At 46.4% G+C, this 13,864-nt stretch overlaps 1 protein-coding gene across 1 annotated transcript in view; it reads left to right on the forward strand.

Annotated features, from left to right (window-relative positions):
- The first annotated feature begins 1,823 nt into the window (after positions 1-1,823).
- LOC104829015 (tetraspanin-15-like) overlaps positions 1,824-13,864 on the forward strand; it is a 44,248-nt gene continuing 32,207 nt past the window's right edge. Inside the window, exons 1-2 of the mRNA XM_010563024.1 lie at positions 1,824-1,910; positions 9,094-9,279. Coding sequence (XP_010561326.1) covers positions 1,824-1,910; positions 9,094-9,279 — 273 coding nt within the window. The remainder of the gene's footprint in view (positions 1,911-9,093; positions 9,280-13,864) is intronic.

Genomic DNA, 13,864 nt, shown 5'->3' on the forward strand with positions numbered 1-13,864 from the left:
AAGCAAAGAAAGCATATTACATAAATAGGTGAATGCACAGAGAGTTAGTCACTAAGTGCCAAGATTTCTCTGTGCCTCGAGTTGAAAATAAGCCCTGCAATCCCTGTGCTGGTTCACAGTCAAACCTGATGGGAAGAGGTTAGAAAACCAAGACAAAAGTTATGGGGGCAAGTGGGGTTTTTTTGTTGGTTTTGTTTTTTGTTTTAATTGACTCTTGTCCAGGCTGCAGCATCCTTCAAAAAGGAAAGAAAGGGTGGAAGAAATACATCATACATCTCCCCAAATGTTTCTTGCTCAATGCTGGGTGTTGGGATTTCTTATTCCAAGCAAAGGTTGGTAAAAAGAAGTGCTCTGTGCTGGCGATGCTATTGCTGTTTTCTTCCTTTGCACGGGTGTTCACAGCGCCAGCTTCATTGGGTGTTAGCAAAATGGAAAGTGCTGATATAAACCAGGCTCCAACACACTAAAAGTTCATTTTAGATTACCTTTAAAAAAATGGGGAGAAAAGTTGACTGCTCTCTTTGCTTATTCAACGTGGTCACAGCTAGCCGTAGCTGAATCATGTCCAGAAATGTCATTTTTGGGACGTGTTTCACCCTGCTATCATATCCCAAAGTGTAACATCCTCAGTGTTTGGGATCTGCTGGCCATTGATAATCATATAACTCTTATACCATCTCTGCTCTCACCCTTGCAGCTTATATACTAAAAGGAAAGGGATATGATCTCTGCTGTGCTGAACTACTCAACATCTGCTACGAGCTGGGTAAATACAGCTCCCACGTCTTTGGGTGCAGCCCTGAGTCTCTGTTATTTCTTCAAACCTTGCTTTAAATTCTGCATTTGGCTACTCCAGAGAGAAGCAGCATCTTCCTCCCAAGAGCCGGGCTTTTTAAACATTTCCCAGGCCATGAGCCGCATCGCAGATGATGCCCCTCTTTCTTCCTATCTCTGATCTGCAACGAGTCAAGCTGCAGAAATGAAGAGTGCTCCTCTTCATCGTCAGAGACAGGCTGCAGACACAGCTTTTCCAAGCTCCTCTTTTGGCTCTTTTTATTAAACATCAGTTTTACGCTCTCTAGTACTATATTTGTACGACTGTACAAATGCTTCCAGGAGCTGTGCAGTCTCCTGGTGCTGGTTTCTTCCTCCCCACACCTTTTCTTTCAAGTGTTAAACCTCACCAAACCTGGCTGTGATAATTTATCTTTCCTTCTTCCTACTCACGCAAGAGCCAGGCAGCTCAAGGTGGTGTTGAAAGGGAGGAGTTGCTCACAGTAGCAAGCTACAACAGGTAAATCTGGACATTGCTCTCCGGTCCTGGGCTCTGAGCGACCGCCTGAGGGGCATCTGTCCCTGTTCTTGCTAGATTTTGGGCTGCCACTTCGCCCTTTGCTGCTGCAGGAGAGCTCCTGGGATGGCTGCAGGATTGCAACGGGCTCTTTCAGCCTGCCGGCCAGGGCAGGAGGCCCTGACTGCAACAGGTTTGCTGTTAAAAATTTGCTGGAGGTCCACCCGCGCACCCATTTTTGGATTAATTGTTGGAGTAAATCCACTTAAGTGGAGCTTTGCTGTTGCTCTCAGCAGCAAAACCAGGCAACAAACTCCGTAAAGGGTTAACGCCGGCCGCTTGTGCCGCTGCTGCCTTTCCTCTAATTGCTCTCTGCTCCTGCCAGGCGGAAGTTGGAGCGAGCAGTTCAAGTTTAAGCCTTGCTCCTGTGCATGTGTACGCTTTTTCGGCTCGGCGGCGGAGGGCGGGAGCCGGCCGGAGCAGAGAGGGTCTGGTGGGCAGCAAGCAAACCCCTCTCGCCGGAGCTACGAGGATGGCTCGAGCCTCCGAGTGCCGAAATTCCCACCTCTATTACTACAGCATCAAATTTGCTCTGTCCACCTATGCCACCCTCTTCTCGGTAGGTGCTCCGGTTGCTTTTCTGTCCTTCCTGGTGTTTCTCCCCACCGTACTACCCCCGTGGGTTGGATTTTACTTTTCAGTGTCCAAATTTCCCCTTCCAAGGTATCAGATCCTTGCGGTAAAACCTGGTGCTGCGAAGCCCCTCGTGCTTGGTGCTAGCTGGGTCTAAACTGGGCAATCTTGGGCGAAACCGCGGGTTTTGGTGGATTTAAGAGCGCCTCCCTGGGAGTGCCCTTCCCCAGAGCCGTTCTTGCAAATCCCTCATGGCAGCGAGTCGCGTTTCAAGGCATTTGGAGCATAAACACATGGAAATTTAATGTTTTCACCGCACAAGCACCCGTCGGGCGATGTTGCCGGCCAGATCCCCCCTGCCTGTCTTGGCCGTTGCCTTTACAGTGTTCAAGCGGGACAAGGCATGAAAGCAGACATTGAGTGGCAGGTATTTTAGCCAGGTTGGTTATTCTAAGAGGAAAAAATAAAGCTTGTTTTTAAGCAGTTTTGAATCATTGAGGCAGCTACAGTCGGGGCGAGGCTTCCCTGGCACCTGGGAGGTGCCAGCACTCGTTGGAGCAGGGGAGGGGAAAGCAAGAAATTCCCTGTCCCTTTAGGGTCTGTGCATCCTCAGTTAATGCACGAGATACGAAGTTAGCACTTTCCTAGGGTTAATCTTGCATAATCCAGTCCATATTTACAGATATTTTCTCCTGAGGTCTAATTAATACTCTTTGCCCTGTGCACAACTGCCTGCTGGGCAAGTATTGTGGTATGCGTATCTAATTGTACAGGTGTAATTGCAGAAATATCTGCGCAAGTTCCCAGGCAGGCTGTGAAAGGTGAACAGGATTACAAGCAGAGTTTGAAAATGCTTTTTATTTCCTTTTTTTTTTTTTTTTAATGAATGAGCTCATTGGGAGGGCAGCGCTCACCCTTGCTAGCTGGGGACTGCGAAGCCCGTTGTCTCACTGCGCCGAATGACTTGTGCCCACCCCAGGGCATGAATGTGAATAAGAAAAAAGGAGGGGTTTTTGTACAATATCTCACTGATTTCCTCGTGGCCTGCTGGGTAGGAAGTCTCCTGAGGGGAGAGGATACTCGAGTATCTCCCACAGAGTGGCCAGGACTCTCAAGGGACTCCTGCTGCAGCCAGTGAGAGCAAAAAAATCTAGATTTCTTAACCCATTTGTGGCTGCAGTTTGAGTTTTTGGGTAAGGATAGCGCAATATTTTTGCTTGCAAAATTAATCTGTGAGAAAACCTTAATTGCTGAGTTTTGCTCGATTTGAGGTTTCCCCAAATGCCTTGAAGCAGCTGTAGGGAGGGGGAGGAGGCGCAGGTTTTTTGCTCCCAATTAATCTGAACCCAGGTTGGGGCTGTGCTTTGCAAATGCAGATTAACAATGGGATGAACCAGCACAGTCTTGATGCTGGATGCTTATCAATTGCTGAGGCATTTTGGGGCGCTCAGTGGGGTATCCTGGTGAGTCTGCCAACAAGAAGAGACTCAATAATTTCCCAGTGACTGGAAAATAACTGCAAAAAAAGTTGCTTTGAATCGCTCCAACCCAGCCTGCCTTCAACCCTGGAACGGTCCTTGAGTGGGGACATTGCTCCATCAAATCCATACGGATCGTGCGGCTCCTGCGAGCTTTTCAGCCGCCTGACCTACTTCTGGCCTCATTTGCACATGTTGCTGTTGTATTAATTCAATGGAGCTACCGAGCCCTTCAAAACCTCGTTAACTAGACGTGACCAGGGCAGGGTTTCACTCTGGCTAAACGCACTCGATAAAAAATGATTGTGTAGGAACTTCTCACTTGTGTTGCATGAAGGCTTTGAAAATTTACCCCCCCTGAGTAAAAATTTGGTTAAATAAGACTTGAGTTGGTTCACCGTGAAGGATCGAGGAGGGTTATGGTGAGATGCATCATGGTTTTCTAGCATTGGGTTGTCCCAGCCTGCAGAAAGCTGGATCTGGTACCGCTAGATCCTTTCCAGTCCTTTCCTGTAATGAAAGCACTTATTTATAGGTGAGAAAAATCAGTAAGGGAGTGTGGGACAAGCTGGAGAGTGGCTTTAAACCAAACATGGAGCAAAGGGCAGAGGGATTTGAGCATCATGGGTTGGACCAACTGGTTTTATACAGGTAGATTTAATCCTTGTTGTCAAGGACTTGGTAGACTGTAGATTTGAAGTTTTCTTCAAAATAAATGCTTCTTTTCTCCTCTTACTTTTCTCATAAAATTGAAAACTGTTATTTTAATTGACCATTATGAAAGCGTATTTTTTTTCATTCCTACGTACCGTCAGCAGTTAAGCATTACATGATGTATTTAATCGCTGTATTATTAATTTCGTGATTCTATCTTTTAATGACTAAAAGCATTCAGCACTTTCTATATCATGGTTTCTCTCCTGCATGTTACAATAAATCCTTCTGAGGAGGAGCAGGAGTGCCCTTTCTGCTAATTTGAAGACAGACGGATCTTCAAAAGCTGGGAAGAACGATTCTGCTGTGAGCTGGGGATTTGAAAAACAAGAGTTTTGGCCTTAGTTTTGCATCTCTGGTCATCTTGGATGGAGAATGAAGTGATGCCCCATTCCCTCTTCTCCTACCTGGACCAGTGCTCTGACTCATGTAATCTGGCTGCCGGGGTCTGCGTGGGCTTGAAGCCGCTGTCATTGTGACTTTTTGGTGTTCCCGAATAAGGAGAAATTACTGCCTCGCGTTAGCACGGCGTTGACTCATCCAATTAATGCCGTTCACCCTGTAACGAGCCACGTCTCTTGCTTGGCCCTTGGCAGGCTTCGAGGTTGATCTGCTTTGGCTGTGTTAACATCCCCTTGGATTCGTGGTACCTGTTTGCTCTGCTTATGGCTGACATTAACTCCTGTTACTCAGGTCTTTGGGGTCTCGGACAAGGGGAATGTGGCACCTCTTAGGGATTTAGTGGAATTTTTAGGACAGGGTAGGACCATGCGTGTCTCTTGTTAGCACTGGTAGGACTATGCACATCTCTTGTCAGCATCAGGTAGCTGCCTCTGTGCCAAAGCCAAGTCATGCAAGGATGGAGAAGCAATCACAAGCACCAGAGAGCCCGTAGCTCAAAGAGAGTTTTGCAAACTCCCTGTCTCACCTGTGGGTTAGCGGTGAGCTCCAGCCACCCATTCGGCACTCCCCAAGCCCTACCAGCATCATCAGAGCTGTGTATTATATTGATTTCTGTTCATTAATTGCCTTTCATCCCACTTCTTGACCTCCAGGTCCCTAAATGACTCCGTGATCAGTGGGACAGTGATTTCCACCTTTAGCTCTTCTCCTTCCTGGGTCCCCAACTCCCTGCCCCAGCTCTTTCCTTGCCGTTAGATGGAGAAATGCCTGGAGAGAAAAACCAGCGTCTCTGTTATCCCACTAAGAACACATGAAGTTGGACCGAAACAGCTTTGGAAATAGGCTGCAAAGGTGGGTGGGGAAGGGGCTCAGGCAGATCTGCAGCTTCTCAGCAGAGAGAAATGCTCTTTAAATTGTCAGGTTTTGTAGCATCCCTCCAAGGATCAGACTTCCCTGGTTTGTGCTCTGTTGAGTTTTCGCTCTTGTTGTCAGAGCCAATTTGAGGGGGCTGCACAAAAGCCTTATCACAGTGTGGTGCGACATGTCAGGTCTTCCTGTCTCCATCGGGAAACAGCCCTGCATTTAACCGTGGGTTCGGAGGCTGCTAAAATCCTGGCCGGGGGGAAGAGTTGGTCATAGCAACTTGTATTGGGCTGCAAAATTCAAGTTTGCAATTTTATCTACCCAGGAGTATGGGAGGGAGGGAGGAGAGCATGTCCCAGGGGTCTTTTTTGGGGTGGGAATGGTGGTTGGACGTCCTGGGGTGGCTGCTTGCTGCCCTCTATCCCCTGCCCACTCAGCTCCTACAAACTCCAATACGCACTAAAATCAAGCAGGGCTGAAATTAAAACCGAAGGTGATTTCTTCCCAGCTTGTAAGAGGAGAATTGATGCAGGACGCCTTCGCTGCAAGGTCTGGTGGATTCGCAGCCACCCCCTTGGCTTTCCCCATGGTGGCGGTTCGATCGCGTGGTTATTATCATATAGAAATAGGGTAATCATCCTCTCATTAGAGGGTAAGTGCAGATTTGCTTTTTCTCTTAGATGCGTTGCAGAGCAGTTGTAATTACCAGCTGCTGTCTATCCTGGTGTTTGCACTGTTATTAAGGTGATCATCGGGCAATTAATAAGTAACTACAGAGGATTTACCAGCAAACTTCATTATGTGCCTTGCCATGTCATTGAGTGTGGGTGGTAGAAAAGGGTTGTGATGCCAGGAATCAAAAATATCCATGATGATTGAATTCATATGGCAAAACCAACCCTCCTCCAGAGAAACCCAATGATGGAAACCAGGGCAGCCAGGCTTTGCAAGGGGTGATGCAAACATTTCCTGCTGCTTTTGATGCTCATCTCCGGCCGAAGGGGGATGGGCTGATCAGGTTTTTGATGAAATACATGGATATTCCCCTTGCAGTTTTTTACCGTGCTGCATAGGTCCTGGCAAAGACTTTGATGTCGCCGGTGTGCTCCAAATCCACCATTTTTCACAGAAAAGCTGCTTTTCAGGGAACGCTGGTCTTTCTCCCCAGCTATTTTCCATCCAAATCCCTCTGCCACTCATCTTGGAACAGCATCGTTCCCTGCTCATCGTTCCAAAACTCATTATATTCCAGCGAGCCTTCCTTTGCAATCTGCCTTTGCTGGGAGATGTGCCAGTATATCCATTCCCTTCCTCGAGGTCCATGTTGCTTTGCAAGATGCTTTCTTGTGCTTTAAGCTGCTTTGAGTAGAATGAACTCATTTTTATTTTATTTTTTTTTTTAATCAGAGGGTACTTTTTAGCCAGCAGGGTGTGGAGATGGGCTGGGGTCCAGCCTGCAGCACTAACCCTTAGTGAAGCAGGTTGCAAGGGGTTGGGTGACCTTTTAAACTAGGAGCTAAGCAAGGAAAGAGCCAAGAAATTCAGGTGGATCAGCTCAATATTGGCTTGTTAGTCCCAGGGACTACTTTGAGCTGCTTGGGCATAGATAGCACGCAGCCTTTTCTAAGCCATGAAACCCCAAAAAAGTGATGCAGCGTGGCTTGGGTTGCTGGCAGTATCTGCCCGTACCATGCAGCACTTTTTTCCCCCATTGCACTTGCATTTCCCCATTGCATTTGCATGGCAAATAAGCGGTGCACGCCTCCCTCCAAAAAAGAAGGGTGTTATGCATGGCACTGGTGGGGGTTTTCCCTGACAAAGGGATGGCCCCGGCAATGTTGGGAGGAAGGACCAGCACCGCTCTGCAGCAGCCTCATGCATGCCACGTGCTTTAAATTTTTCAAGGATACTTTTCAGCCCTGGAAAAGCTATTTTTAAGCAATGCACATGTCTGTCCTGAAAACCCTCCTCGGTTTCTCTCCCTTGCTAGCGGGTGAAGCCTGTCCCATGCATGCTGCTTCCTCAGCCCCTCAAGCATCCAGCCCTCAAACCTCCCCCCTCCCAGTTTGCGCTGTGCACTTTCCGTGATCTCTTCCCTCACTCGCTTTGCAGATGGATTAATTAAAGTGGAGAAGGTGATTCTGATTGGCACGCGGGAGGAACGGCGGGGATTAGCGGGGGACGCATGGTGTGCATTAATGTGTACCCCCCGCCTTCAAAGCCAAATGTATTTCCTGGGACACTGTAAAAGAGATAAACATTAAATCAAACCTAATCCCAGCACACCGACCTGATGCTTAAAATAGAGTATAAAGATGAAACTGTGATTAAAAGCCTGTTATCAGAAAGAGGCCTGCCTGTTTAGTTTCAAACAACTAAAGTGTCTGTAAAATATCACAAGTCTAAATTTCACTTTCCGAGAGATTTCAATTCTTTTATAGATGAGATAGAGCCTGGAAGTGGACAGTGATTGATAGACATAAAGTAGCTACAAAAACACACCAGAAATAGTGTCCAGGCAGAGTGGAGAAGATAAAAATCACCCCCCCCCCCCCCCCCAAAAAAGAAAAGATTGTGCATGAAAATTAAGGATTGAATTGTCAGCGTGAATTAACAGGAAGAGTTTGAGCAAACTCATTAGGAGCAATGAAGCCTCTTGGAACGGTGAAAGCAAAGGAAAAAGAGCGAAAAAAGGTTTTTTTCTCCTCTTTGGAGATGTAGGTTTTTGAGCATGGGTTTCTGCGGCCGGGGGCTTTCCCCCAGGAGCCTCCAGCTGTGATTTGGGATGGGGAGGGCTGCAAAAAGCAACGTGAAAAGGGCTCCAGATGCTCCTTGGTTTCTTCGAGGACCTTTTCACGTGTCAGCTTGGCACTGGCTGAGAAGCCGCTCGCCTCCGGCTGTGCCGCAGGGCCGACGGGCGCGATGCGAACGGCTCCTGACAGCACGAAACACTTGGGATCGTGTTGCTGGCTTTGATGTTGAAGGAACTGAAGGGATGCAAACAGCCTTTTTTGGAGCCCTGCTTTATCCTGGCATCGTTAGGCTCTCTTTTTCAATTAAAGCTGCTTCATTGAAGGGGGAGAGAGGGGAGGAAGGTTGTCATAAATAATCCGTTGCTTTTCTTTATGGTACTTTTCATCCAGGGATCAAAAGCTTTTCGTAACGGTGCAGTGAGCTTTGTTTCTGATTGTTGGTGCTGACGTGCGAAGAGAGGGTGAGCGGCTCGCTGTGGGTTTGGGTGCAAGTCGGTGCTCGAGCCAGGTGTAAAATCGATGGAGTGAAATGAGTCGTTTTGGGGATTGTGCTGTCTAAGGGTGGAATTTGGGAGGGTGGGCTGTTGGTGTAAATGACTATAAGCCTTTGGGTCTGTCAAACCCAAGGCAAGGGCCAAGCTGAGCATCCAGACAGACTATAAAGATACAAGCAGGGAGGGGAGAGGAAAAAACTAGCAAAACCTAGCTTAAAGGTGTCCAGCTAGATTGATCATGCTGCAATTATACGTCCCCTTCCCAGCCAGAGTAAGAGCAGCCCAGCATTGAGCAAAGGGGATGTGCCGAGTGCTGACGGCAATGTTTGGGATTGGATGTTTAATGTCCCAGAGTTAGGTGGGTTTTCCTTGGCCATCTGGGACATCTTCCACCTCCTCCTCTCCCTCAAAGCCTCTGCTTTTCCCCATCGGTGTCTGAATCCCATCCTGTACTTCCCTTGTAGATCCTTGGCCTCGTGATCCTGTGTGTTGGGATTTACGCCGAAGTGGAGAGGCAAAAGCACAAAACCTTGGAAGGGATATTCCTGGCTCCAGCCATCATCCTCCTCCTGCTGGGCTTCACCATGTTTGCTGTCTCCTTCGTCGGCATGGTGGGGAGCCTCAGGGACAACCGGACGCTGCTGAAGATGGTAAGGCTGTTACTGCACTTTCCGTGCAGCCCTCGGAATGGTCTGGGCGATCTCAGGGAGGAAAATTAATGTATCCTAATGAGTCACCACCATGACTTACAGCAATGGTGTGCCCTTTCTTGGATTTAATTGCTTGTTTGATGTGACTGCTCGGTGTTTTCAGCTTAGCCGTGAAGTCAGCGGAGGGGTAACGGGGAGAGGATATATTTCAATTGCAGAGCTGGCACCCTAATTTCCCTGTTTTCCATGGCTGAATGCCTGCTGACATCTGCGGGAAGCGCTGCTGCCTTCCTCCTGAGGTAACAAGGGCATTATTTTGGGGGCTGAGACCCCATCTCTGGTGGAGCAAAGTCTCCACTGTTAAGTTTATTTTAGCCGCGATGATGCCAATAGAAAACAGTTTTGTTTCCTTTTGCCAGGGAGTTCTTAGCAGAGGGAAAAACTACCTTTGAAGTCTGAACTGGAGGAGATCCAGGACACTAAGGCAAAGCTGTTCACTCCTAACCTGCTTTCCAGGGGTTTTGTCGGTGCGTTGAGCATCTGACCGCCCGTCCTCTCTGCAGCTCATTGCCTGCCCTTGCTCTGGGGTAACACCTCTGCATCCAGTGAGCAGCAAGAGGCTGCAGGGCTTTAGAGGCTGAATTATAAGCCATTCCCCCCATTCAGATGGGTGCGAAGCTCTTTCATCACTCTCAGCCAGGGCCAACGTCCGTCAATGAGCTCTGTGACAGCTCTGTCAGTTCTTCAGCTGAATCCGATGCTCCTTCGGTGAAGAAGTTGCTTTCGGATGAATAATCTGTGCTGGTCCATGGAGCCTTCCTGCCTGCGTGCGTGTGCCTTGCATGCTAACAGTTTGCATAACACCTTCATCTCCCATGGTTTGGGTTGATTGGTTTATTAAAATCAAACACTCTGGGTAGCTAGCACTCCCTTGTACTGGCTTGCAATATTGCTTTTGAAAATTGCTCAGCATTTGCATTTCCAATTAATACAGATGGGAGCCCAGATCAGAAAACCTATACTGTCTTTGCTTCTGCATGAGCAGATGAAATTATCATTGCTTTTCGGTACGTCTGGTTTTGCCACCTGTAATAGGTGGTTGTCTGCATTGCATTTGAAAAGGTTGCAGGGATCAAAGCTGTGCAGTTATACCTCTAACATATAACCCTCTTTTTCCTGTCCATCAAAGCAACTGGGAAAGCTCTGTATTTCTTTGCAGTCAAAGCCCAGAAAATATTTTTCTGCCAAAGCTGAAGTTATGTTGCTTGTGGAGAACATTTCATCTTCTTTTTCATTTGTCTGCTTTTAAAGCTATACGGTATGGTGTTCATTCTACCTAGGCTTATTCCAAAGAAGGATAAGTACTTCAAATTTCCGATAATATTTTTATTTCTGCGCTAATACTTATGAATCACAGTTAATACTCTGTTTCCACAACCCGGACTGAATTTGGAAGTGGAAAATTGACACATCAGAGGGTAGGAAATCTCATCCTTGGGGTGACCCAGGGCGACAGAAACCTAAGCTCATTAACTGTGTTTCACAGGTTGTCGGCTGAATCAATTTTGCAATGGGCACAGCTGAGAAAAAGAAATAATCCTGCCCATTTGGGTTGGCTTTTTCTCTTCATGGATATAAGCAGCTTCACGCCTGCCATGTGGAATAAATAAAGCAATACCCAATGTGCAAGACATCAAACACAATAACACTTGCATCCCTTTTGGCTAGGATATAAGAAAGGGGATGTTTGTCGCGTGTGTCAAAATACGTTGTATTTCTGAGTGGTGGGTTTTTAGGGTTGCTCAAGGCTCCCCACCTGCCTTTAGTTGGCTGCAAAGAGCACAATTGGCCCAATACTACATTAATTATCTATTTTCTGGGCGCAGATAAATTAAGTGGTATTTCATAGAATCATTTAAGTTGGAAAGGACCTTTAAGATCGTCAAGTCCAACCATTAACTGAACACTGCAAAGTCCACTACTAAACCATGGATCCACTTAATCACGATCCATTTCTGATAATGGATCCAGCCTAATTCCCACTCTCGGAGCTGCAACGCTGTTTCCCCCATGGATATATTCAGCTTGATGGGCATCAGCATGAGGAGGAGAGCACAACAGCAGTGAAGCATTTGGGAAATGCTCTGGATGGTGAGATAAATGAGGGTGTTCCTTGCACACGCACTGCACAGTCACACAAATATGGGAGGTATTGGTGGTCTGCATGGAGGTGAAAATCGTAATGCTGCCTCTTCTTGTAGGAAATAACATTGCAAGTTCATAGCAGACAAAAAATGCACTTAAAGAGCATCTCTAAGAGCCCGGGCCACGAGCGTGGGTTTGTTTGCATGTCCACTTCTGGCTTGCTCTGCCACCTTGGATGAGCCATGGTAGACTTGCCCACTCAAAGGGGTTGCAGGTCTGTATGGAGGCAACCCTGGATTAGTGTTTTCCTGGTGGAGATGCAGCTTATCCCAGCAAAAGTGCTTTATCCGTCTATCTTAGAACAGTTCCGCAGTGAGACTGGGCTGCACTGGAAGACCAATGCTGCTGGCATGATTTTATGGCACTGAATTACTTAATGCTTTCTTGTGCTCTTACCTGCTTGTGGACATATTGGCAAAACTATACTGTCAAGCCTGGACTTCTCCATTGTGTTTATATTCAAATTGTCTGTGAAATGCATTATTAGTCTTTCCATCCATCACTCAAAAATGGGTGCTCATACCAGGAATTCATAGAGGGTTTCACTGTGGGACGTCCTCTCTTGTGCAGCAGCCTCTTGAGGCATGGGAGACTGGGAGTTGCTTTCATTTGTAGAAGTGTTTCACACCGGTTTTCTACTGAATTTTACTGGGAAAACTCTTGAAAAGACATTGTTGGTTAGTGGGTTTTGTAATCTGTTCACCTTGAGGGGGAATCGGGTGGTATGGGGACGATGGAGAAGGGAGCTCTGCCCCATGAACCCCAAAACCAGACTCAGGACAGACCCTGGAGACTGTATCATGAGACAGCATAAAAATGCATATATTGATGCTGATGGATAATCAATGCATGAATCCCTTTGGGCTTTTAGGATCTTGTGTGTGCAGATGTACTGCAGCTGCTCGAATGCCTGCACAGACATTTTCAGGGAACCCAAGCTAAGAAAGAGCACAAAACTGCCCCGAACTTCAAATCACTAATAAAAATTGACTTGTCTCTTCATCTAAAAATATGTCTTGTTAATCTGGAGAGCAAGCGATAAATTCCTCTTTATTTAGGAGAAAATACTTCAGTGCCCTACAAAAATTCATCAGATAGCACTTGATGTTAATAACCTTTTTTTTTTTTTTTTTTACACAAAATGCAGTGGGTGTAGGTGCAGGTGTGTATGTGCTTGTTAAATCCTCATTCATCTCGGTCGCTTGCTGCTGACAGATGGATTTTTATTTTCCTTAGCCCCCTGGAAAAAAATCGACCAATGTTTCTCTTAGGCAAAACAGTTAGGAAAGCCACCCAGCTCCTAAATCTGGTACTTGATCTATTATTCCAATATCCCCCCTGCAAAGTACCACAAATTACATTTTGGTTTTAATCTTTTCCTTATCAATCTTACTCTCTCCAGTCATTACCTGTAATTATCATGCACAACCACACAACTCATAAGCCAGATTATCATGTCTTTAGTGTCTTCTCTAATAACCCAAGCAAAGTCTGTTCAATAAAGCCACCGCCTGACTGCAATTCTCAGCTCAAGTTTATGAGACAAATAACAAGCAAGACCTGGGGATTTTAGCGGCTGGTGTATGTAATCGGTATTATGAAGACTGGCATTTTATAGATGGGTTAAGAGTTTCCATTTGGAAATCAAGTTTCTTCTGTCACCATTAACATTTGCAAGGCTTGAAGAACTGCACATTGTCTGATGAAGATGGCTTGCCTTTGCTTTGAGGGAGTTCAGGGTGATTTAGCAAATAGACTGTAAAAATCAATATTTCTCTTGCTCAATTCAATGGCTGGGGGGAGCTGGGATGGCTTGGTTTAGGAACTAGAAATGCAATGGGACAGGCTGCTCTGGCAATGGGGTTTTGCAGTTGAATATGCCCAAATTGGCTTCTCTTCATGGGTTTCTTTTAGAACTGTTCTTGCAAGAAACGTATCATTTCTTACACAGTATCTCCTACCTGGGGGCTTGGGATCCGTGTCTTCATCCCATGGATATTTTAGCTTCCAAAAAGTCAGTAAAGCCCTGAATTTTCACAGGTGGTTTCAACAGAGTTTCATTTATTTTATGCAGAATGAGAGAGAGATGAGGGTCCAGGCAGGCCAAGAAATCCAGCTTTCCCATTTTTTTTTCCGTTTGGTGAGCTTTTCGGGTTCCTCATTTCCTGCCTTGGGTTTGCCAAAATTTGTCACCCATGGCAGAATTTGACCTTGAGTTTGTGGCAGTGAGAGATCAGCTGCTGCTGCAGCTCTTTGGGCCTTTTGCAGGTGTTATATATCTATATATAAATATATAACCAGCATAAATATATATAAATACTCATATGTAAAAAAAATGTATATTTATATCTATACTGCTATTTCCAAATGTCAGCAGCAG

This window comes from Haliaeetus leucocephalus, unplaced genomic scaffold, assembly GCF_000737465.1.
Source record: "Haliaeetus leucocephalus isolate CR32 unplaced genomic scaffold, Haliaeetus_leucocephalus-4.0 Scaffold162, whole genome shotgun sequence".
Classification (NCBI taxonomy): Eukaryota; Metazoa; Chordata; class Aves; order Accipitriformes; family Accipitridae; genus Haliaeetus; species Haliaeetus leucocephalus.